At 36.4% G+C, this 26,585-nt stretch overlaps 2 protein-coding genes across 5 annotated transcripts in view; one reads left to right on the forward strand and one right to left on the reverse strand.

Annotated features, from left to right (window-relative positions):
- The first annotated feature begins 782 nt into the window (after positions 1-782).
- On the forward strand, positions 783-6,301 carry LOC124162262. The gene is made up of 3 exons (XM_046538735.1): positions 783-1,015; positions 3,097-3,211; positions 5,207-6,301. The coding sequence occupies exons 1-3, from the start codon at positions 885-887 to the stop codon at positions 5,312-5,314; spliced, it is 354 nt and encodes a 117-aa protein (XP_046394691.1). The 5' UTR covers positions 783-884; the 3' UTR covers positions 5,315-6,301.
- LOC124162260 (delta-sarcoglycan-like) overlaps positions 6,286-26,585 on the reverse strand; it is a 391,441-nt gene continuing 371,141 nt past the window's right edge. For all 4 annotated transcript variants that reach the window (XM_046538731.1, XM_046538734.1, XM_046538732.1 and 1 more), the window contains 6 exons: positions 24,923-25,196; positions 22,177-22,366; positions 12,635-12,754; positions 10,117-10,189; positions 9,876-9,999; positions 6,286-7,759 (listed from right to left, as the gene is read on the reverse strand). In XM_046538731.1, the coding sequence (XP_046394687.1) occupies positions 7,556-7,759; positions 9,876-9,999; positions 10,117-10,189; positions 12,635-12,754; positions 22,177-22,366; positions 24,923-25,196 (985 nt within the window). In that variant the 3' untranslated portion in view covers positions 6,286-7,555. The remainder of the gene's footprint in view (positions 7,760-9,875; positions 10,000-10,116; positions 10,190-12,634; positions 12,755-22,176; positions 22,367-24,922; positions 25,197-26,585) is intronic.

A 26,585-nucleotide genomic window follows, 5' to 3' on the forward strand; every position in this document is an offset into this window, starting at 1 on the left:
CTACGAAGAGTGGAAGAAAAGAGAAGCTCCTAAAAACCTTAAGCAGAAGACAGGGTAACATGGTTGGCCACATTTTGAGGCACGATGGCCTGATGGAGACAATGGTTGAAGAACAAGTGGAAGGGAAAAAGTGCAAAGGACGGCCCCGAACGAGTTACACAGGACAGGTTATAAAGGATGTAAAGGGGAAGAAATATGTATCTATGAAAAGGTTAGCGGATAGAAGATAGCAATGGAGAGCTGCGTCAAACCAATCTTGGGGTTGTTGACTAATGATGATGATGATGGGTCAAGCATAAAATTTAGCATGGAAAACAAAATTGGTGACCACGAAGAAGTTGACCACTAATATGTTTTGATACGCCATTGGCTTTCAACGTTATTATTAGAGAACTATCTCAGGGAATAAATGAGATATTCTATTGTCAGCAAGTGTTTTTAAGAACTGATGAGCGTGGGAATCCATAATATGTAGTTGATTTGGAGTGCCATACAAAAATAAAATTATTAAAAGGAGATGATATACATAATTTTCAATAACCTCGAGCGTCAAAATTTGTGGTTGACCAAGTTTTACAAGTGTACGTCAATTTACCAAACCATTTAAACTAGGTTCACAGGAATACTATTCGCTAATACTAATGTGAATGTCAAATGGTTTGTACTGATCATAATTACCAACCATCAACCATCAAATACCCTTACCATGTCCATTTGTGACTCTTTGCTACTCATAACAACCGTGGTGGCAAAAGTTTTGTTGATGGCAACGCAGATTGTGCATGTAAACATAAAAATAAACAAAGCACAGTCAAAAAGGTGATAACATAAAGTCTGATTCTGTTTCTTCAAAATCCTTTCCCGGGTTCGATCGGAAGAGAGGAATGGAGGGACAAAAAGTAGTACGAATGCAGCCCAATCACGAGTTGCAAAATTGGAGGGCGTCCGTGGAAAATGAAGAATGGTGCGCCTCGCAGTGGAGGAAGAAGTGGGGATTTTTGCTGCCTTTTTACGCGTAAGTATTTCCGTCAAATAATTCCTTGATCTAAGCCATCCGCTCCTAACCCTTTGAGCTCAATTTATTTACAACGCAAAGGCCTTAAAACAAAATAAATAAAGTGCATGTCGCGGAGGGTACACTGCATGGAGTTTCTTATTTCAAAGACCATCGGTTTTCGACGACGGAAAAAATATCAGTAACGACGAAGTTTTTTTCTACAAAGGTCAATTCAGTAAATTATAGACCTGAGGGTAACGAAGCGCTATTATGGCGTGGAAAAGTAACTCTTAAAGTCTACGCTTACTTTAACCTGGTAGGACTTCGAATAAAAGGCTGTACACCAGCAAGTTTTTCTCAGTAACGTATTTATTATAACGTTATTATTAGAGAACTATCTCAGGGAATAAATGAGATATTCTATTGTCAGCAAGTGTTTTTAAGAACTGATGACTCATGTCATGTACGTTGATGCAGAATGTAATCATGCAAGATACATCATTTACATTGTTAATATCGTCATCCAATGACAAAAAAGCTATTGCAATCGTAAATAATGACCAACAGAATCGCCATAAATGTTTGTAACTGTTGTGAATAATAATTTAATGGAAATCTAACTAAGCTAGTGAAGGTATCATTTGATAATAGGTAGATTTTTGCTATAGTTGACACAAAGCAATACGATCATATTCTAAAATTGAGGGCAATGCTAAGAAAATAGGCATATTAATTGAATACTTACCTGAAATTAGAAAAGATACCTAATTTTGAAAACATGACGATAGTGTTAGTGAATGCAGTACATGATATGATTTGTCAAGCTATGCCTCCATAAATAATCAAACATCCTCACTGACCTGAATTTTTTCGTAATTCCTTTGAGCTATTACTTAATGGTTTACCAAGTAGGTGTGATCTTAAAAATGCAGGTTAAGTAATGCAAATAAGGAGGACATTTTTACATCGCAAAAAGAAAAAGAATGATGCATCATATAAAATTAAATATGAATGTTTCTACTTTATTGACGTGGTCTAATGACCAATACCGTCTCAGAAAAATCAGAGGCTGGAAAAATTGAGCGACAGGTACAAAGTTAAGCACCTCAAAAGAAGATAACAGACAAATCAAAACTAAGCTTTAAGCCCAGTTCCCCTTGTGCCGTATTTTCACTTAATTTCTTATAAACATCGAGTGAAAATAAAACATCACAAGGAAAATTAATGGAGCGTGCACCTTCTAAAGATACACTAAGAAAAATCATTTTGCAATAATGTTTACTTTAAGACAGAATCTGAAAACAACAGGTTTATCAAAGAATAAGGGTTCTGAAGAGGGTTTGCTACCATTTTATAGGCGAAGTGAAAGCTTAGGACACCATTTTTGTGGTGACGGTGCAATATGTATTTTTATACGCCGAAATGACTAAACTGAAAGTAAGAACCAGTTTTTAAAATAAAAATTTTGATTTCACCAAGAGCCAATCATAAATAATGCATCCTCTCATAATATTTACCGTTAAGATCTCACGATCGAATTTTATTCACATCTAGTACGATCAAATTACTTTTACCAGCACGCGTGAAGGAAAATTTTAAGTAAAACAAAAGAGGAAAAAATTTATTATACTTTACCGCTAAAATAATGACAAATTAATAGGTATTTTTAAGGCTCATTATTGAAATTTTTTTGAAACTATCTATCACTCCTAGATATTCTTGAGATTTTTGAGGAATAAATAACTGCTTCTGTAAATAGGCATCGCCATAACAAAGAGAATATTTATCTATGTTCCCGTCTTATTTTCAAAGCTGTAATTATAATTATTTCCATGCTTAAATGCATGTAAGCGATCATGTGCAAGGTTTCTTGCACTATACCTACGGTTGTGTACGGTTCGTGAAGATTCAACAGGAAATGAAACAATAATGTCGTAGAGGGTATATACTGAAGGCAGTTTAAAAGCCTTAATCTTCCACAAACTCTGCTTTTTTATCAACAAATAGGTCATAGCGCCAGCTAATTACTGAAAAATAAAAATTTCCTTAAACTATGACTTTATAATTTTTATGAATCTTTTGCAACCAATACATTTCAGGGAACGATACAAAGGATCGAGAAGTGTATCCCAGACAAAAAGGCCTCAGAAAAATATTTCCCAGGAAGATGATACAAGGGATGTTAAACCATTCCCGGAAACTACATCACAAGAGGTAAGCCAATATTGTTTTGGAAGAACTTAATATTTCAGATTCTGAGTGCTATCTACGACGATATAAGCATACAGGTATCATGCAAAACCGTAAATATAGTGCGAGAAACCTTGCACATTCTCACTTAAATGTATTTCTACATCAAATTATTTATAATTTCAACTTTGAAAATGCCAGAAAAGAGAAAATATAGGGATTTCGACCGAAAATATTTAAATCCATTCATTCTGAGCATCAAAAAAAGGAATTCTGAAAGCAAATTGCCCGCAATGACCAACAATAGTACAGTAGTAGAGCTTAACCACTAAATGTTACTACTGCTCCCTCAAATACATAGTTGAAAAAAAATTTACCTCAATAATTAAGGAACGTATGCACGAAACGAGAAAAAAATCAAAATGAATTACACCTCCATGCTATGGAAGTACGACGGGGGACGCAAAAATAACCGAAAATTTTAAAAATTAAATTCAATATTTAATATTTTGTGTTAGAAATGCTAGTCGCCTTCAAATTACTCTCAATTTTAACTGATACATTGGTGAACACGTTTTTTCCACTGCGCGAAACACCTTTGGTACTCGTTGTTTCCGATGCCTTGCAGCACCGCCTTCGACTCCATTTTCACCTCCGTAATGCGATAAAAAACGTTTCCCTTTCATCACCATTTTCATCCGGGGGAACAAAAGGAAATCACAAGGTGTGAGATCTAGTGAATAGGGTGGGTGAAAGAGCAGTGTCATGCAATTTTTTTACCAAAAACTCAAGCCGCGGCAAGCAGCAGCACGTGCCGCATTTTGGTCAGGAGTCGGCAAACGGGGGTTGAATTTCGCCACGATCCGTCTCATTTGCTCAACTTCAGCTTAAAGTCACTGCAATAAACTCAAAGAAAGACCAGATTGTTCAGCGAGTTCGTAAATAGTACGCCACTTATCCACGTGCACAAGGGCACGATTTTTTCCCACATTTTCTTCAGTTCTGGACCTTGAAAGCTGGTTCGGGCGTTTAATGTCTTCGATCGACATGTCACCGCGTTTGAATTCCGGATAATACTCCTGCACGTCAGAACTTTTTAAGGCGTCTTCTTTATAAGATGTATACAAAAGATTAACCGTGTTTGACTAAATTTTACCGAGCAGAGAACAAATTTTCAACGCTGTACGCTGTTCTCAAATATAAGCCATTTCCAAAATCGAAGAGATCAAAATACTTCAGATGTAAACTATCACAGTGTCTCGCTACAACCATCTAAAGCCATACTGTTTCGCATACTGACTCAAACCGTTTTCCAATTCGCAATTATTCACCCTTCGTGCACTTTTCAATCGTCAACTTACGGATGTGACGACAGCAAGGGTGGATCCAATCTGCGATGGCGCAAGGGAATGAAGGGTAAGTGAACAAGGGAACGCGGATGCTCCCTCGTTAACGTGCCCTCGTAGGAAGTGGACGTGAAAATGGCGCCAATGAAAAACTTAAAAATCTTGAACTGGAGTTGTAAGTAATTTTGTGTTTATTATGTGCAGAGAGAGCGTCCAATTGGTGCCAGAAAATTCAAAATACTAAGCAGTCTAGATTACAAACGTAAACAAACCGAGAAGCAGGGTGAAATTGATTCTTAAAGCAACCACCAGATATCCTAACACTACCCTGCGCTTCACATTTCGTCACTGTCAATAGTTCGCATTATTTCTGTTCACACTTTATGGCACTAGTAGAGCACTAGTAAGGGAGCAGGGTGCAAGGGGGAAAGGGAACAAGAGAATGAGTGCATACTACATGGACTGGAAAACTGCCTCATAAACGATGTAATGACACCCATCTAGCGGGAGAAACCCAAAATATAAGAGTAACGTGCGCAGCGATTTGCGTCTGGTTATTTTTTGGTCCCTCCTCGTATATCCATATTTAATAATTAAGTGCTGTAAAACTATTGGTAGGGCAATGAAATGCGATCACATTAGATTTTCAAGAAAAAAAAAACTCTTTTTATAGGTTGGATGGTTATCTACCCGCGCTGAATTTCAACTAGAGGTCATCGGACCGTATTACGTGAAAATTCCCACGAAACCTCCAGAAAATTGGGAGGACCTGGATGACTGAGCGAAGCCCTGGAGCGCACGAAGAGCCCACTAATTGGAAAATATTCTTAACTAACGGGGTCTAAAAATGGAATTTCCAAAGTTCGAGATTATTTCCCGACAAACATGAAGAATTTGCCGAAAATAACTTTTAGATAATCTCTTTTTGCCTTGAAATTTTCCCACAGAATTCAAAATAAGAAAGAAACTTTTTAGGAATCGATATGCCTAATCAATAAATATCCCGTAAAGGAAACATAAAGTCTCCAAAAAATTAAACAATTAGTAAATGTTATAAGGGACCTCAAAAACTTCGAAATAGGCAGATAAAACTTTTCAATCATGCAAAAATCAATCCATGATTCCAACGGAGAAATACGAACAATTCTACTTTTCTAGTACTATAGAATTCTAAATTAAGTGTTATAGAATATAATGATAGATAAAAGATTTTGATACGGATTTTTATGTTTTGGGCCGTTCCAAGGAAATATTTTCACCAAGTTAAAGTACAATATCCAATATGAATCAAGAAAAAAAATTAAAAATATCAGCAATGCAGCTCTACGATATTTTGAGAAAATTCATAAAATATTCTAATAGAAGTTTAATATATTTTTGGAAAAAACGTGACATCACTTTACATAGTGAAATAGAGAAAAGAGATAGAGGTTCTGAGGAATTAAGAGTTGGATAAATTAAAGTATGACAAACTCAGTTTCTGGTCCCACATTCATTCAATAACTTTGCTATGAAATAATTAAATTATACTTTGGAATTGTTAAAATGACTTAATTCTATTGAGTTTAGAATACAAAAGGAGTATTTTTTATCAATTTTCTCCTCAAAAACTGCAAGTTGGGGTAAAATTCACAGTCTTCAGAAACAGGATCAAAAATCAATGAGAACCAGTCCAAATGGAGCTGATGAGAATTAATAGTTATGTGCATGAATGCTGGAAATGAGTGGAAGGCAATAAATAATTTTCGGGAAGATTGTCAACAGGTAATATTACATTTTATTCAGTTCTCGGCAGAATGATTACAAAATATGGTTTCCACTTATGACCAAATCAGTAACTGCTCAGAAACATCTCAAGCATTGCATGAACATTGTTCTCAGGGAAACTGAGCCGTTTCCAATTTGCGCGTAAACTAATTGTACTTTTACTCAAGTAACAATTTCCAAAAAATCTTCCAGCAAATAATTCGCCTTTTTTTGACGCACTTTCATCACTGTAGGCTACGAGAGACATCACGAAAATGAAAAAAATTAACACATACAGCACAGTGATACGTTTCGCCTTGCCTCAGACTGCACAGAAAAAAATATATGTCCAAGCTAAGAGTACGAGGCACGAAATGAAATGAAAAATTGCAATGTGGTCATTTTCGAAGCTCATATAATGTGTAGTCGTCATTCCTCAGGCACACGTCTAACAACTCATTGGCTATGGAAGGGTAAAGGATGTTCAATAATTCCTTTTGATCGCATTAGGATCACTATAAATGTTTCTCACTTAACACCATAATTCCACTACCACTGTTAGTAGCGATATGAAACAGGAAAGACACCACTTTATATTTTTTCCATAATGCACAATGGTGTACTTTATACCTCTACCACCACCTTTGTTAGATTAAATACAGAGAATGGCAGTTAAAAAGGAGAAAAAATAAAAAAATAGTTGACTGAGGAAATTATAAAGAAAATATGCCTCCACATAGACAGAATATGTAACAGTGTCAGAGAACTGCTAAAATTTAGTTTTTACAAAAAAACATTGATACTTTATCCGCTTATTACTGAATTATTTTAGTAACAGTACTGAAAAATATGAGTCAAGAATAAGATCTCGCCACCAATTAAATACAATCGCCAACGTTAATAACATACATACTCCGTCCTAGAAAAAAGATTTACAAAAACGATTGTTCGTAAAAAAAAAGTAATAATATCAAGGCATTTTAAGCAGTTAACAACCCTTGCAAAAATAATAAGCACAGACTTTAACTGACCGAATTTTCCTCACGACAAACTGCCATTCCATCAAAACGTGTTGCAAATACTGTTTTTTTTATTCTTTGGTGGATCAAGGGATGGTTGGTTGGATATTGTTTACTGACGGAAGGTTCTCAGCCTCTCTTGCGCGCGTAACAATAACGCCCTAAGTACTTTCCTCGTTTTTCAGCTGACGCACAGGTGACGAAACAGGATATCCGATGAAACAATAGAGAATGCGATGTTTCGAAACAGATTGAGATCACCTACACACTTCGCCGTCTGCAACGCAGTCCCCCCTCGGTGGAGCTATGAACAGTTTGCCGTTGCCGCAGACGCATAGCTGGAAAACCTCGAATCCCCTCCGATGACCGGTAAGGTCGGAATCGCTGGACAAAGGTTTTCTTCTCACGGGATTCACCAACTTGAGCATAGGCAGCATCACGCTAGCTGAGTCGAGACGGATCTGTAGTGAAGACATAAATGTAGGAATATTACTTTAGACGAATTGTTATCCACACAAGCATCCGAAGAATTAGGCAGTCCACTACCACAATGTCATTTTAGAACTGAAGGTAGCATTATTGTACCCCATCCTTAAAAATCTTGATTCATGACATAGAGCGTGCCAGACAACTGGGTAGGGCGTTTATCGAGGAATCTCGGGTTCAAACCCCCGGTGAATCCCTAGGATATCTAAAAAAAATCCTCAAAGAGTTTTCTATGGTAAAATACAAACAACTATATTAGATCAGCTATGGGTAAGTTTGGGATGAGCTGTACCCAATTTCCACCATTTTTTAGGTTGAATCACTGATCGATAGATAAAATAGAGTGTTAACGGCTAAGTGACCAAATATACACTCAACACAATCAGATTTGTAGGCAATAATTTTATTACATAATAGTTAATGTTAATAAAAGGGTATAGAATATTATTTTGTATTAAAAGGTTATATGAGAAATTGGATTATACTTAAAAATTTAGCTAACAATAAGACAAAGAAATTATGAATTTAAGTAAACTTAATAGTTTGATACACCAAATTCATTGTAAAAATATGATGGCGAACAAAAAACAAATTTTTTTTTTTTACAACTTCCCCGTAAACAGCACATTAAGGTCTTTCTTTACAAGGAGGATTTAAAAAGGACGTCACAAATCAAACGAAAATCTGCAGCATTATGGATCAGCGAGTCAGAGCTCGAAGCCTAGGCAGATATCGAGTTTTTTTTACCCTTAACTGCATGAATTTCTAAATACATGCCAAAAATATTTTTTCCTTATAAAATATATCCAAATACGCTTCCAATACTTCATTTAAATAAAATTTTCAGCTATTTTCGAAGAAACATTTTAAAATGTAGCAAATACATTATGGTCAAATATTGATAAATTTTACAATAAATGGATAATTACCACATATTTGGCAATTTTCCAAAAAAGGTTTTCCTTTCGCATAATCATAGAAAACTTCTCATTGGCGCCCGTTCCTTTACTAATTACCAATATCGATATCACTCGGGTAAATCCTCTTACTCGTTTCACATGCGAGGAGCTGACTTCCTTCAACATAATTAGAGTCTGATCGCCTTTGGTACCAATGACTGCTTCGACAACCACATAGTATAACGACGGGATATATCATATCTGTTACACCATGCGGTAGAATGGAAGAATTGTACCCTTCAGAATTAACCGGCAATGAGTGTAATGTATCACATATGATACAAAGTGCATTGTAGGGTTAACCAGATGCGAATCTCGAGAAAATTTTACCCATATTTTTATTATTTATTTTAATCCTTTCGCTGAATAAATATTACCCAGGTGGGACTTGAACCCACGATTTCCGGGTTGTCACGCGAGGACTTTTCCTAGTCATTACAGAACAAGGATGGCAAGTGAAACGAAAAGAAAATGATTCGTCTCGACCTGGAGGGAAACGAAAATACGAGGCCTGGGTTTAGTTCCGTTCTTGCACGAAATTAAAATCACCTAGGACTATAGTTTCGACCCGGGACTAACCTTTACTCTCGGGAACGAAACTAAATTAATCGAAACTCCGCTGCTCATGGTTAAGTTTAGATGCCACAATTTGAGTGGAGGGGGATAAGTGAGTATAGTTTCGACCCATTACGTTTGATGAACGTGTAGAGAGGTCAAAACATTGAGCCAAAAATTTAATGGCCAGTTTGCGTTCACCGTTCTCCAATTAGTGGTAAAAATATGGGTGATAATGCCGGAACGCCAAAATTTTCATTCAACCATACTTCGCACTCGGTGTGTGGGTCGAAACTAAACTATTCGAAGATGAAACAAGTGGTCCCTCCAGTGCGAAAAATTAACTGCGTCTCGTTTAGTTTCGACCCGAAGTAGTTTTGACTCCAATTTCGTATCGACCCTGAGTTTAGCTCTCCAGGTTAAAATCCATTTCGTTTCTACATTTCGCTCCCGGGAACGAAACTATGGAAATTTTACTGGTTTTGACTTAAGTTTAGTTTCTGTTGCCCTACCTGCCACAAAAGCAGGATTTAGTATGGTATACAAGTACTTTACTCAGAAAAAACCCTATACCCACCGTTCCAGCGACTGATTGAAGCTTGAGATCCGTGAGGCATGATGCACTGATATCACCGGCACGAGACTCAATTGCCACGCCTAGAGGTGCCCTCACCTCAAGTGATCTGGTCGGGGACTCAAGCCTAAATTAGGGACGAAATTGAATTATTTACTTTCTGGAAATATTTTCACAATCATAAGTACCTACTTCGCAATAGCAAGAGAAGAATAATGTTATTTGCAATTAATAAGAGAATCACCTCAGATCATTCCCGGAATCAGCACGCACAACCGGAGTCTGGACTGTGCCATCAAAAATGGCACCACCTGTACCTGGAACCAAAAATATGTAAACAATAAAAAGAACCCAAAATATCTACATTAGATCAGGATTACACAAATTTTAGAAATATATTCTGTAATATTTGCATGTAACTATAGTCCACTAACGATATTCATAGATAAAGGAAATAAAATTTAAAATACTAGTTTTTAGTGCCCAAGATCGTTGGTTGCCAAAGCCATAGTAAAAATGCATAAAATTACGCATTCACCAATCTTTGGTGATAGTCATCGACAATAAATTACATAAAATACAAAAACTTTTCAAAATAGAGGAATTATATAAAAATTAAAAATGGGAGTAAACATGAAATAGTAACATTTTGTATCACGGCATAAAAAACGGAGCAAGAACAAGGATAAAAATAAACTGCGATAGTCGTGAAAACTTTCATTAAACAAGCAGCCAATTGATTGCACCGGTTTGTTGAATTACTGACGCTAAAACACATGAAGAATGAATGAAATTGTTCAAATTTACGTGAAACATATTCAATACATTGCAGGTGGTAAAATTTCTTTCGGTCCGTGATATTATTCCCCAAATACTTTTTGTAACCCCTCTTACTTAACATAAATATTTCATCCTTCCTTTATCGATTGAAATATATTGATAATAGCAAAAGAAACCTTAATTCCTTACATCGGTTTAAAATATTCTTATCATTTCTAAGTCTTGCAACTATTTTATTTTAGTCCATACATTCACCAAGTCATGAAGCGCAGAATGTGAGGTTTAGAATAAAGTAAAAGTTTCACTCTAAGTGAAACTAACTGAGGAGGTAAAATAGAATGCATTTATTTTTTCAAAATATTGGAAAGGTTTCTAAGCACGTAAAATTAACTTTGAAAATATCTATGAAAAATACAGACTGAAAATTAGGTGAATCCACATTCTTAGCCACGACACAATAGCACGAAAGGTTTAATTCCTGGTTTTACCAAAAGAACTGTATTTGGTGCAGTAAGAAATTATCCCGATTTAACATGGTAACTATTAAATTAAAAAGAAGAACTTTGTGCTTTCATATTAATATTTATTCACGACCATGGTTTCAACGTTAGACGTCATCATCAGTCAGTTAGACGTCACCTGATGATGACGTCTAACGTTGAAACCATGGTTGTGAATAAATATTAATGTGAAAGCACAAAGTTCTTCTTTTTTATTTAATTATGAATCGCTTTCACCAAGTTACGCCTCAAACAATCAATGGTAACTATTATTAGATACTACGCATCTACACGCCTAAAATTCCACATGGGTCTCTCAACGAATGCGAAATCAGAAATTCTCTGAAGCATGATTTTTCACTTACGACCAAACAATTGTTTCGATTATATTTATGATAATTGAAAAAGGAAACAAACGCTTCGTCATCCTTTTTTACCATTAAAAGAATATTAGAGAGAGCCTCTCAGCTGCGAGCCCATAAACACGAGAAACGTGCAAGAGACGCGAAATTAAAAAACAAAAAACCGGTGGCTTTCGCGAAGTTAATGAGTACAGCCTGCTTCCGGAGACCCAAGCACGAAATTAGGAGGGAGGAGAAGCAATAGCGCCGGGCAAAGGTAAAGCCGTAAACATTTTAACTCCGTACAGTTTCATGGCAATCCCAAGAGTATAAACAGTCCTAGAATTACAATCCTAAAGGCATGCCACGACCACCTGGGAAAAGTATTATTACGTAGATGCGGATTGCAATGTTCAATTAGTGAATAATTAACCGAGAAACTAGCTAATAAAGATAAGTGAATTGAAATAAAAATTCAACAAGGAGCTAATACAGTACAATAAATGAAAGTGAAGTGCCGAAATTTTCACAGCAATTAAATTTATTCAACTTTCTCATTAAGTAACATTAATTCAAAGGGGAATAATATAGGACTTTTTCAACCAAATTTTTTTTGATAGAGAGTAGATTGAAATTGTAGTGGAAGGACTGAACTTGAGAAGAATGCCTCGGAATTACGCTCGACCGTAAAGAAAACAATCTTATTTCATGACAAAATTTCTTTTGCTTGAAGAAGAGAATATTATTGCAGGTGGTTATGGAAGTTATTAAAATATTTAATATAAATATTTAAATTTAAAAATTTAAAAAAATATTTAAAAATGAGGAAGTTATTAAAATATTTAATATATTAAAATTTAGGAAAGGAGTTTCCTCAAACCAATCTTAGGATAGGACTACTGATGATGATAAACAGAATTTAAAAAGAAGGTAAAAGAGTTTATATCTGCATGAAAACCAAGTTTTTTCTGTTTGCGTCGTTTTTTCACAGGGCGAAGTTGTGTTACACAGCGAAAATTCAAAATAACGAAAATTTTCTCTTTATCTGTGTCTATAACGTTTTTATTGTGCTGTTTCCATACGATTATTATTATTATCTTTATTATAAGATGCACGAATGGGGTATGACATGATATCTCACCAGTTACCCTGAGGACTTCAGCGCCCACCATGACTTCCTTTTGGTCCGCTGAGAAGAGAACAGTGCCCCTCGGGTCGGATACACGGAACTGTTTTGCAAGGACTTCCATTCTATCGTCTCCTGTAAATTAAAAAAATAAAACATTGGAAAAATACTCATGGAAAATGAAATTTTACTCGGGAATAATTTGTTGTACATAGTATCAATATTCTACTAGTTTCAAGAGAAAACTGCAAAAAAAAGTGTTGCTAGGTGAATACCATAAGAGATCTACTTTTTCAGCCAGCAGCGCAAACGGCGGTAAAAGTAACTAATTGCCTTTGGAAAAAAATAACCCAAACTTAGAGTAGCACCGCGGACTTTAGGACTTTCCGAACCACTGTGCAGGCCACGACGCGACGCTATTCCTCAATCCGTGTTCCGTGGTTTGATTCCCGGTCAAGGGAAATTTTTTCATGAAAATAAATAGAAATTTCATATCCTTCCAGAGGCAGGCTTGAAATATACCATGCATAACCTCCAGCGCGGCGTTAGCTTTGGAATGGGGTTTACATTCGGTAGCGATTAATGTCTTGCAATGGGAGAATATATTCATCAGAATAAACAAATTTTCGTTATTGCTTAATTTTATTATAGTTTTTATGTACTTGTTTTTTCAATTACAACATCAACCAACTCAGATCAAGCAAAAACACAAAATAGCCTTAAATTTTGATGAACATAAACAGTAACAAAAAGGATTATTTTAAACATCAGCAAGAACAAGTTTCATTCTGAGAAGCAACATACTTCTAAAACATGACTTCTTTTCTCTACTAATCCATTTCACGCTTAAGAAATATAGTCCAATCCTCGCCACGATAAGATAGGTATATATAGCTACAAAGGCTCATGAGGACAGAAGTGCTGACATCCCCCCCAGGAGCAAATATCGCAAAAACCTTTAAGGAAAATAAGGACTGGATTGTAATGAAAGTTTTCAAAATTTTTATTTAGACACGAAAAATGATATTAGTATAAGCATGTAATGTCATGCATTAGCATGTAACTAAAATATTTTTTTCAAGGAAATGCTTTTATAAACTAAAAAAGCGCTGTTATAATTTTCTTAAAATATTGGTTTGATTCCGTGCTAAAATGTTACAACTTGAACGACTATGACTCCCCCTAGTTTTGATCCTTAGTACGCCCTTGTAAAGCCTCACGCAACACTCCAGTCATTGAAGAAGCTATACGCTTCCTTAAAAATAGTGCTTCACAATTATCTTTTCCCAACCCTAAATGCAACGCTGAATACGAGAAGCCGTTAACTTAGGTAATCTAGAAAGTTTCCTCAAATTACACACCCAAAGCAGGTCATCCTAAGTCTGATTGCAGTGGGTATTATGTAGCTGCATGGAGAGCTTCATACAAATGAGAAACACACTCAACTGGGTGAGTTAAACCTTCAAGATTAAGTAATTAGAAGGCTCATCTTGTTTATTCCATTATAAGAAGGCACATCCTTATCTTTTCTTTCGCATCATTCTGCCGTCATTTATGGAATTTTTTAATATTCCATTCCGCTCATAATCACAACGCACATTCGCTTAATACATGACAAGACTCGTCTTTGCAAAATGCAAGCCGATGTTGACAGCTGGAGAATGCTACGACGTGCTATATGAGAAAGGAGACGGTGCTGTAATTTTCTCAAGCATAATTATCCACTAACAGGCATCCTCTTCAAGATAACTTCAAGCGAAAAACTAAAGAGAGCAGTCTAATTTCCTTTTCATGGGTTTTCATACAGCAAATGTGTGTTTAAGGCAAGGGTTAATTTTTTAATCACAAAACGTCTTAATATGGAGAGATGAATGTAACCAAGAGGACTTTAGAATGTCACCGTTTGAAAAAAAAAAGATCTTCATTGAATTATGGCAGACTGTAAATCAAATACACAATCCTATAACCTCGAAGAAGTAAAAAAAAGTTATATTCAAGTAAAAACTGCACTTCTTCAAAGTTGTTGGAATAAAAATGAAACATTTTAATAAAAGTAAAGATGATTTTACTTGCACTACCAAGGAAAACTTTGAGAATAATTGCAACGAAATTTGTCCTGTCTGTAAGAGAACTTCTTCATGTTATAAGAAAGTTTCAAGTAAACTAAAAGAAAATTAGTTCCCGAGCTTAAAATATTACTTATTGGCTGAGTTGAATTTGTTCGGCGGGTCGTGAATACTTTGTTTAACTTACATTGCAAGAAAAGGCTGAATATTGGACGTACAATCATTATTGGTATTTTAAAAATTTGGCTAAAGGACTCGAAGCATATTAACAAACAAATTTACCTCAAATTAAATTAGTACACGAAGAAATCAATAATTTTTTTGAGCGGCACTTTTTCATATTAACTTCAAAGGATCAAGGGATTAATCAAGGGAAACTTAACTACACTGAAAAAAACCCGAATTTTCGCCTAGGCATACATGAAGATAAAAAATGGAACACACCAGTATTAATTGAGTTATCAGCGAGTTCATGGAAGAAAAATTCAAATACGAAGTACGGTGTCACAAGTAATCTAATGCTGTCAACTAGTTTCAACGGCTTAGCGTCATTAACAATACAAAACGAAAGATGCGATAGCGAGCCTCATGTATCCAAAAACGTAAGCTGGTTAGGAAGGTCGATGGTCTTTTGCAGAATTTTTCGCTAATAGCTTTTGGAAAATACCTACACTATAGCCGTGGCTCAAACCCATTAATTTTAACACACTGAGTTCTTGGATGAAGCTTGGTTCATTCAAAGACATTGAAAGTAATCTATGTGATAAAGAGGTAGTAACACCGATCTTATGAGAGTGGGAATGTTTTGACTCTGCGGGGATAAGTTTTTATAAATTATTTGTGGATTAATACTTTTTATTTGCTTTGTTCTACCATTAACATTACTTCGTTACATAATTCACAGTGTCCGGCGATATCTGGTGGAAATGTTTTATATCCATGAGAATAAAATAAAATGTTAAATTTCCACACAATTTTATTCACAAAATACCGACCAGGTTTCGACACGTAGTGTTGCTAGTGTACCTTGATAGTGACACTACGTGTCGAAACCGGGTCGGTATTTTGTAAATAAAATTGTGTGGAAATTTACCATTTTATTTTAATCTCATGGTTACTTCGTTACACCGAGTAACGCCAAAATCAGTACATTTTACTGAGATACGTAGGTTATATAAAAATTTTCACTGCATGCCACATGTTAGAATACACATTATTCATGTAATTTTCAATATATGATTTCAAGGGAAGATCATATTTATCCTCTCGTAATATTGAATTTTCGTCTAATAAATTCTCGTTAAATGGTTGACATAAAAAAATGAAAAAATTCAATAATTTATTTCTACATTTGAAAAAGAGAACCAATATAATATCACAATGGACGTAATTGAAGATAAACAGGTTACCTGGACGAAATTTCTCTGCTACTGAAATCTCTCTCTTTGATAAAGATGGGCACATTATTATGTATATAATTAATACTATAATCCAAATCCAAAAGAAAAAAAATGTTCCTTTTATACTTACAGGTCACGAAATAGATTATTTCAATGATTCCATGGTTAAATGATTGATTCCATTCAACATAAATTCTTAAAATACACATTATTTAAAATAATTGTGACAGTGATGTAACACGGTTACAGTGCAACAGGGTTCCTATTTCTAGCGGACGCTGATGGAGGACGTCAAAGGACGTTACGGCTTCGATTTCTCAATATCCAATTGATCTAGGTGCACCGCTATCTTTCTAAACTCCCATATCCATCACCAATGACATTTTTTCAGCCATGATTCCTAGCTCCAGTGAACTCACAACTGGAACTTGAGGGAGAGACGGGAAAAGATGAACGAGACTGGGGCACGCGCTTAACTCACCGGCAATAATCCATACGGGCATTCCATTTCGAGTCGGATAGGATGCAGTGACTCAGAGAATGATACTGAAGCAAGTTTCTTGCCTATCCGGAGCAATAACATGCTGCAACAGCAATAGCCGTCACATACCGTTCTAAAACAAATGAGTTACGAAACGGAGAACAGCAAAAAATAAAATAAAAACACGGATCACCGCTGCCACTAGCGAAAACGATGGAAATTATTTAAGATTCTTGCGAAATTAAACTCGAATTGTTGGTGCACGAATGAGAAGGATCAGCTAGCAATAAGGAAAACTAAATTAGCCTTATTTAGGTTAACTTAAAGAGTAAAAATTTGGAAATAAATGAATGAATGGAACCGCAAAGTACACGGATCATCGTTTCCACCAGAGATAACGATGGAAATGGCTGAGGATTTTAGCGTAATAAAACGCGCATTGCTGACGCAAGAGCAAGACAAAATCTAATAATAATAAGGAGAACTAAATAATGCTTATTTAGTTCTCCTTATTATTATTCTTACAAATCAAAAGAGTAAAAAATTTGGAAATGAATGACAAAGTCAAACCACTATGAACATGGATCACCGTATCCACCAGCGAAAACGATGAAATTTATGGAAAGGCCTAGAAAAATAAAACGCGAGTTTTAGATGCAAAAATGAGGCGAAATCAATATGGAAACCTTTGAGAGCTTTATTAAAACACATGAAAGCGTAGAAATAAATCAATATTATTGATATCAATTACTGCGTATGCAGTCCTTCCCCTAGAAATGTCAATGAAATTCATACAATTAATTTTCTTTTTCGTTGCTATCAGTTTGATAACAATGGAAAGGAAATTTTCAACGGAATAGCCAGATTTCAGTAAGCAAGGGTATCAAATTAGTATTAGGCAACTAATGTTCACCCTAAGACTATATCCAGAGAAATTATACATAATCAGCTATTTTACTGGAGAGCACTTTCATAACTGTTGAGTACCCACGTCTTTTAATGTAGATGTATTCCGAGACGATGGGCTAAATCTTTTCTCAGCCGTCTTAGCACTGAACGAGACAACATTTCCGGTTCAAATTCTCCGCGGAATCGCAGTCTAGGGAGCAATGCTTAAATTAATCCTGTGATTTCGGCTCAGAGGAAACTGGGACGTACGACGGGAGTTGTGCGAGCGTTTGCAGAAATAAATTTTATCCCGAGCGCAAAAAGACATTTCTGTCACAGTAATAACATCTGTAGTCCTTCAATAACCAACGCATTACGTAAACATTTTGATTCCCACTTATTTGACGAAAAACGACTCGACAGAAAAGCACAGTTATGAGAGTAGAAGAGATCGATCATGATCTAATTACCACGAACTAAACATTATTTTGCAATCATGAATAACGTCTTGGAGTGTAGGTCGGAGAGAGATACGTAAAATTGTTTGCCGACGTTTGGATGGATTTCTTATATTTTCTTCAGGGCTTTGAAACATGATAGTTACAATAAATTAATACAGGAAAGCATGAAATATTGTTAAAATGGTATTTTACAATATTATAATTAAAAATATAAAAATATTTCATCATATATATAAATGAACAAGAAGAGACAATAACTCTGACATACCATTTTTGCACAAAATTATTTCTCAGACTTATGCTCAAAGACGTTATTCATCATTACATTTTTGAGGTCTAGAAATAGAAATTGATGATTTAGTGAGTTATCGTATACAATACTAATTGCCGTTGACGTAGAATGCAGTGCCATCTCGGGATTCAGACGTCATACAGCCTCGGTATAAAGCCGAGACAGAGCCGAACTATTGAATACACCGTATTATTCGAAACATACAGGAAACAAACACAATGCGCAAAAAGCTTTTTGAGGCATAATATTGCAATTAAATACATAAAGTGACGCCAATTCTCCCTCCTGCTCAGGGTGTGAGTCAAGGCGGAAAACCAAATTCATACTAAACATTATGCTCGGTAAAGCCAAAATAAACTCTGGACATCACTGAGAGTCTGCAAAGTAATTTTATTTTCACGATTAAGTGTGTCACATAACCAAAACTTATTGCAAATTATGAACTGACGGATAGCTAAATACATAATAATGAAAACAAATGCACTTTATGCATTGAAAAATCTTTTATTTAAAACTGACGAAATTATATCAGCCGAAGGGAAGTCGCCAGCCCTGTACGCCGGGTTGCTGGACTTGTCGGATTACCGCAAGGTCGTAAAACATAAATTTTACAGGATTCATCATTGATAAAAAAATAACTTTTACAAAGTTAACTTTTTTATAGAACTATCTGCTAATTATAAGCGAATCAGAGGAGAGAAACGCGACATAAAAAGATACAAATTACGGAGAAGCACACTCTAGCATTCAGCAATGAGTTAAAATAAAACTTTCGCGCCTTGGAAGCCGACATTTTTCACGAGCAGGTCTCCCTTATCGCACGAGAGCATATCGGCAGGGTAACACTTCTCCGTAGCACAGTTAAACGGCACTTGGCGGCCAAGAAATTCCAATTATTCTTATCTCCATCAACAACACTCGCTCTGAGACGCTGTTTTAATTTGCAAGGAGAGGAGGTTTTCACTTGCGAATATTTCTCAGTCTCAAATGGTCCCCCCCCTCCAAAATACCCTCGTCTTGAGCATCAACGCCCCTGGCGCCTTGGAGATACAGAATCCCTTGAATGGTGGGGGTTATTTTTCCGGCGGGAGCGAAAGAACGTGGTTTTCGGTGCGAGGTACGTAGATAGCAAGAAAAGGAGAAGCAAGGTCGTCCTCAAAACGGCTTTCCGCATCTGAACACTCCTTCCATTTGCCTATTCCTGGAGTTTAGGTTACTTTTCTGTTACTTTCTAGCCCTTGAAAATGGCGTCTTGATAACTGAATAAAATTGAATTGAAAAACTGATATTGGATCGTCCCATTTAAGTTAGATTAAGGAGTTTACAAAAGATATTAGTATGCCGAAACCGAGGAAAGTTTATTATATAATCAATTAAGAGAGAGACTGGCTTAGAAAAATGATCTGACTTGACCGGGATACGATTCGGACCAAAATCCTCAGCTACAACTCAGATGGATGGTCTATCCAGTGGCGCCGACTCCATGGGGCCTGAAGGGGCCCGAGCCCCCTCAAAAATTAGTTATGGGTGTGAGGAAATAATGTGTCAGGCTTGTCGATTTTCCCCGCAGTGTTCAGATATCGAGATCCGAGTTATCAGTGTTCTAATGTTGATCATATGACTCTTCTAAAATGCTTAAAAAACTTAAAACTCACTACTTATAAAATTTCCCAGGGCAAGATCCCCGATTAGGGCCCCCCCAATATTTTTTATAAGTCGGCGCGCCTGCTCAGGCATGCCAACAGTTGCAATACTAAGCCATCACTGCCTAAAGGATATATCCACAGGGATTTAACAGAACGATCTGTACAAGCCATTTATGGGAGCAAAGCGTAATGGGTGGCATTGTTTCATAATAACCACTTACTTAATAACCACAACATTTCAGAGGTGAATTAAAATATAATGTAAAACTACAAATCTACGAATTTTTGACATTTCCAAATACTGAGTTAAAACTTAATGATGTTTCGTTGTAAAATTCATTTAATCAGGTCAGTTGTCATAAAATTTCAACGCTTCATGCACTTTCTAAAAAAGCATTTTTAAACTCTGTATTTACATAAAAAATAAAGATAAAGACATTTATGCATGGATAGATTCACCCAAAAATATCTGTGATTCAAATTTCTTTATGATTTTTTGCGGCACTCTACAGACTTGTGTTCTTTCATTATATATCGTACAATGGTCGCCAAAAATAATGTGAACATTTTGAGTGGGTTGCGTTTTCAGTGCTGGGAATATCTATCGCGATCAGCATGGCGGGAATGTGATATTTAACTGCTAAAGGAGCACTTCATTTTGAAATATTGATAATCCATGGAAGCGCTTTAAATTGCTTTTGTTGAAATAAGTTTTCACTGTAACATTACAGCCAGCTAGGTCCGGAGTTGACGGCAATAAGCTAACACTTTGACTCTGAGCAAACGTAATGGGGCAAGATAGGACTAGCCGCCGTTAATCAATATATTTTTATATTATTTCAACCAATACGCATACATATTGGTGGCATATATGCCTCAAATGATTCTCCATTAAGATTGACTATTTAAAAAAAACGGAAGTAGTGTGGCCTTATTTGTGGCCTGAACTGACGAAGGAAAGTCAAAGTTGGTATGATGAAATTTGAATGGTGTTTTTGCTGAGGTTTCGGAGGTTGAAAAAAAACGTCCCTCATATTTGTAACTCTGTTTTCATTTCAACCATGCTCAAAACCTAACCATTCTTCAAAGATAACCCTATATTAAAGAAGGTACCGTATATTTTTTACGGTGCGGTAAATAAAGATTAATAAATAGTTGCCATAAATTAAAAAAATATGAAAAGCTACCTACGTAAAGTTCTACAAATTTTGAAATAATTCCAATATTTAAATAAGCATTGAATAGATAGACACCATGATTTTGCCATAAAATTTTCAAATTGTGTTAAACCAGTATTTTTCAAGTTTGTCTTCACCTCCATCTCACGTACTAGTAAGCGGAAACAGCTTATATTCTAAGGAAAAGCTTCTTAGCTAATACTCAGAGCTTCCCCAAATTAATCCTGTTCCATTCGCCCTCCAGCTAACTTGTTGCTCCGCCATTTGGAAAGGTGTGTTCTTTCACGATAAGCCACTTCCATTTTTTCCCAACAAAACTTAGAAAGAATGCCGGCTATTTTGAGAAAGGCCCGGAAGATAAATGACTGCCTGAAGGTCTTCATCAAGTACACAACATTAGGTCTACCAAGAGTGATACGTTTCAGGGTTGCGGGAAATAATTACCAACGTTATCAAATAAAAGAGGCCACCTCAAATGGAACTGAAGGCAGTGATTCCGTTCCAAGAAAAGCAGTTTCCTTCAAAAGGCCAAAGTAATCAAGGCCGGGAATAAATACAAAGAAAAGTGTTATGAAGTCATGTTCGCGTACCCAACCACGGATTCTGTCGCATTTAGCTGAAATACATTAAACTACTGCCAAAAGTTAAAATGGATACTATTATGAATTTGTTTCCTCGGAAACGGCGACAATTCGTACAGAATGAGAGATGATTTTTCCCACTATACGATATTCAGAATAACAATAAAACGGTTTGAAATGTATATAATAGAACGTTCCTATCATTTCAGTTATTAACTATGTAGTCATATAATAATATTTATTTAACATTGTATAATCAATAGGTAGCCTTTTCTAATAATTGATTGTTTTTAACTAGAAATGAAAATGGTACTCAATAATTAACAGAAATTACTAATGACTGACGGCATCTTCTTGAGTTTTCTCACATTGCTCGTTATTTAAAAAAAACAACGGACACGGTGGAAGCCTTTGCTCAAAGAAATTACTATTAGTCTCATCTCTCCTCCCAGTGCTACGCGTACTAAAGCAATATTTTTATGACGCAAATATTGCAATCAATAGACTTTCAATGGCCATTTTCATCCGTAAAGATACTCTTGATCACATAGAAAGTAAACTTACCGAGAAAAAGCCTATTTACAATCCTTCCTTCGTCGTTGCGGGCATTGACGGAGAAGTTTCTGGAAGACTCGATGGTTATTGGTTGGCCTCTCCGAGATTTAATGGAAGATGCCACTAAAGTGTCCAGAATCATTGCTTGGCCGTTTAGCTGTATTCCACCAGCAACGATCCTTAGGTTTCCCATTCCTTCCTAGAATGAAAACAAAGTTCAGGTCAAAAATAGAGTGTCTTTTGAAATTACAGTGATAATTTCAATTAACATTTTATGATATTTCATGGAGTTTAGGTCAATAAAAACCAAGTTATAGCCAACGTTTCGATTTATTTAAAATCATCCTCAGGGCTATGAAATAGAAAACATGAACAATATAAAATACAAAGATGACAACATACAACGATATACAATATTTTTACATAAAAATGTTACGACCGCGTTTTTTATACAGCAATATAATTTAAAGTATACACATATATATAAGAACAGAATAGAATACGCAAAAAATTTTGACACATAAAATAATAATAATATTAATAATACTACTTATTTAATTTCAATTAAAGTATTTCATTTAAGTGGGTTTGGAGGACTTGAAAAAGACTGCTCAAACAGAATTAACTCTGAACTCGGCAAAGTTAAATGCTTAAGGATTATGTTTACATTCATTTTGTGCTTAAGAACACTTCGGGATACGTAGGCGAAAAATGCAACCAATGGAAAAAGAAGAACATGCAATCAGCCGTACTATTGGGTGCCGCCATTAAATTTATCAATCAAAACTCCTTGCTATTCCTGCTGGAGTGATAGAAAAAAGAAGCATGAAATGTGTCCGTTTGCCTGTCAATATCATTTACCTTCTTTTCACGATCACTTCTGTCACGGTAAGACAGTAAATAAATGGTTTTAGTCTCTTCATCGGGGAATATTTTATTTCCACATTCGCTTAGAAAATAACAGTGGGACACCCGACGTTGCTCGGGAAGGATAGTACCCAGAGAAGTGGGATACTTGGAACTTGGAATTCATGGTCACATATAGGGAATTTTAGGCAAAGGAACAAAGCAGGCATATTGATGTTCCCCCTCCCCCGTAATGTTTGCTCACTCAAAAATGAACGAAGACGTTGTGAAGAAGACGCTAAGCAGCACATAATCGAAAAAACTATTTCCCTACACCGTGAAAGGGATCAGGTTATACCCCGCTCCACGACATTGATCGTTATATGTGTCCGTAATTGGGTAGACCAAAAAAATAATGTGAAATCATTCACCAGCAAAGGGTTTGCACCAAGAGGATTAACAGTTAAGGAACTTTTTGATTTAGATTTTCCCTTCGAGCGTGTCAAGAGGTGTGCCTAATCAGAAGAATGCTCGGAGGTTGTTTGAAGAGGCGTAACAAACGGTAATGAAAAAGGACGCAAAGGACGCTTCGGACGCAACAGAAATGAATTACGGGGTTTTTGAAGTACCGTACCGACTTTGCCCCAAATATTTTGACCCCTCACTTTATTTTTTGTTTAAATTGCTTGAAATATTTTTAAAATTTTTTTATTTCATTCAGGTTAGATTGTTGATATTTTACAGTTACTGAAAATCACCTTTTTAGACCAGTAAAGTATTCAAGATATTTTTTTTTTTCAATGTCGTTGGAGCAAAGTCAGGCGGGAATCGGGTGACTTTTCCCCAACATTTTATTTCTATTGTAACACACACAAGAAAATGTTTTTGGAGAAATGAAGCATCATAGGTGTATTTTAATGAGTTTATATGTTAGAAAGTATCAAATTTAAGACTAGGTCACTAATACTGCAGAGGTATGAGATGCACCTACTTTGATCGTAATCCGTGCAGCCGTGTGGAAACGTTTGGTGGATAGACTAACAGAAATCCTATATTTTTCCCTGCGATCCAGTAAATATTCTAATGATAACCATAAGGTACGCACGTAGTGTATTTCATTCTGGCGATTGGTGTCCCCCACCCATACACTCAATCCGATTCACTATATTGAAATGAGAGATCAGCGGCCAGCTCACCGAAGAAAATCTTCCAGCAATGAAACATGTAGAAAGAATGAATTTCTCTGATTATAATAGCTGCACATTTTTAAATAAATCATATTGTTTCCTTCTTCAACATTAGACTACATTTCCGCCACACCCGTTCGACCTCCCTACTCCATATCTCAATATCCGGGCTATGCGTCAATAAGCGCTCTCTATTCTACCGACTTTCTGTCCTGATAAATTCTCTCCCGACTGACTTTGTTCCGTTTGTGTAGTCAATTAAAAATTTAACTCACTCGGCATCATCTAATGCAACGCATAATAGACTATTTGCCGGCAAAGCCGTTCGTGGCGTAGCCTAGGGTCCGATTCCCTGCCTCCTTGCCTGCTTTGGGCGTTGCCCTTCCCCCCTAGGACTTTGGGGCCAGATTACTCGTATGAAAATTGTTTGAACACCCACAAAATTAGACGGCGAGGTTGTATCCGGGGAACTTAGGGGCGTAATCCCTTAACGAGCGCGCGCGGAGCACCGCGAGTAATTTACTAAATAGCATGATAAATGCTGATATTGCGGCTTCGGTAACAGTTTTGCTTTTTCTTTTTTTTGTGTGATTTGAAACTGTAATTAGCTTACTTGTATAATTTTTATTTTTTATAAGCACACTTTAAATTGGCAGTCTTGTTGCATGCGTTTCATTTTATTCAAAATAAAAAAATAAATAATTCGTGGCAAATGCACTCACCGACGAGAACTCCATGACCTTGAGCAGCCAGAGTGTGAGGGCTAGGTTGACGATGACCATGACCATTAGGGAGAGCACGAGCAGGTAGAGGCACCGCTTGCGCCAGCCGTAGATGCCCACGCGGAAGCCGGCGCACTGTGGGCCCTGCACACCCGTGGACCAACCGCCGACGCAGCTGCCCAAAGTGCCCGAGGGGGGCCCGGAGGCAGCCGCCGCCCCTGGCGCGGGCGCAGGCCGCTCCCAATCCGGACGCAAAGATTCACCCAGACCCATTCTGGAAAATAGGAGAAAGAGGAGTTGACAACATAAGAATATGAAGGTTGTTTAGATGGGCTGTGGTAGAACTCACCCTAAAACAGCCATAAGCGCGAAAACTAAAACAGTTATGTTCATTGCACGCACACACACACACCGATTTTGGATGGCCGGTAAAAATATCGACCAAAATTTTATTAATGCAGTGTTGCTGACCCATACGCCGGATTTTAACCAGTCAAACGATCACTTGATTGATTTTCGTGATCAATGGACTTTTTATCGGTACCGGATCGTGGCCAGTCCATGAGCAAGCTCCCATTCCCTCAATTAGTTCACTATTGAAATATGGACGAGTGATTTATTTTACGATCCAATGACAATGTGTGTGCAAGGAACCACAGATGGCAACCACTGTTAAGTGAAACAAAACGAAACCAAAATGTTCCGTTTCGACCCGTAAGGAGACGAAAATACCAGGTATAGGTTTAGTTTCGTTCCCGCACGAAATTAAAATCGCCAAGGAGTTCAGTTTCGACCCGGGATGAAACTTAACGCCCGCGAACTAAACTAAAATAATTGAAACTCCGCTGCTCATAGTTAACTTTCTTAGAGCTCAAAAATCGGATGGCCAGTTTACGTTTACCGTTCTCCTGCTAGTGGTAAAAATATGATTGCCTTGTGCATCTAATGGTGGTAGGCCGAATCTCTACTTCATTCAACCATACTTCGTGTTTGGTGTGTGGGTTCAAACTAAACTGTTCGAAGGTGAAGCAAGTGGCCCCTACGGTGCGAAATATTATCTGCGTTTCATTTCGTCCCAGAGTTTTAATTTAGTTTTGACCCGAAGTAAGTTTGACTCCGATTTTGTTTCGACCCTTTGTTTCGCTCCCCGGATTTAAATCCATTTCGTTTCGTTTCTACATTTTTCTCGCGGGAACGAAACTATTGAGATTTTACTGATTTTAACTTTCCTTTAGTTTCTATTGCCGTGCCGGAAAGGAACCTTAGACTATTACTACAGCTGAGTGGGACTGCCGAGTAGAAAAATTATTATTATTCATAAATAGTTATTTTCGACCTTGGACACGATGTACCTTGGAAAATATACGTAGTTTCAAGGGAAAATTAATGAACAGCCTCATTGTAAATTATAATTAATCTATATCGATGGCAAAGTTCTAACAATACATATCTCAAATCCGGCCGGTTGAGACAGGCATCTTAAACAAAGTGTGATAACATTAAATAATTAAATACAAGCAAAGAACATCTCTTAATTTGCAAATGAATGATTCTTTTTTAGTTTTATGAACTCTTGGTTTTTATTTTCAGTGTGTAAGTAAAAGAAATTAATGGTTTTTTTGCTTTCCTGAAAAGTAGCTATGTTTGATATACATGTTGTTAA

Source organism: Ischnura elegans, chromosome 7 (genome assembly GCF_921293095.1).
Source record: "Ischnura elegans chromosome 7, ioIscEleg1.1, whole genome shotgun sequence".
Classification (NCBI taxonomy): Eukaryota; Metazoa; Arthropoda; class Insecta; order Odonata; family Coenagrionidae; genus Ischnura; species Ischnura elegans.

What these genes read in the sequence shown, in the direction of transcription:
- LOC124162262 (XM_046538735.1), top strand. Translation starts at nt 885, where the DNA reads ATGGAGGGACAAAAAGTAGTACGAATGCAGCCCAATCACGAGTTGCAA. An exon ending in TTTTTGCTGCCTTTTTACGC is followed by an intron (nt 1,016 to 3,096) that starts GTAAGTATTTCC and finishes AATACATTTCAG; the next exon opens with GGAACGATACAAAGGATCGA. An exon ending in CGGAAACTACATCACAAGAG is followed by an intron (nt 3,212 to 5,206) that starts GTAAGCCAATAT and finishes CTCTTTTTATAG; the next exon opens with GTTGGATGGTTATCTACCCG.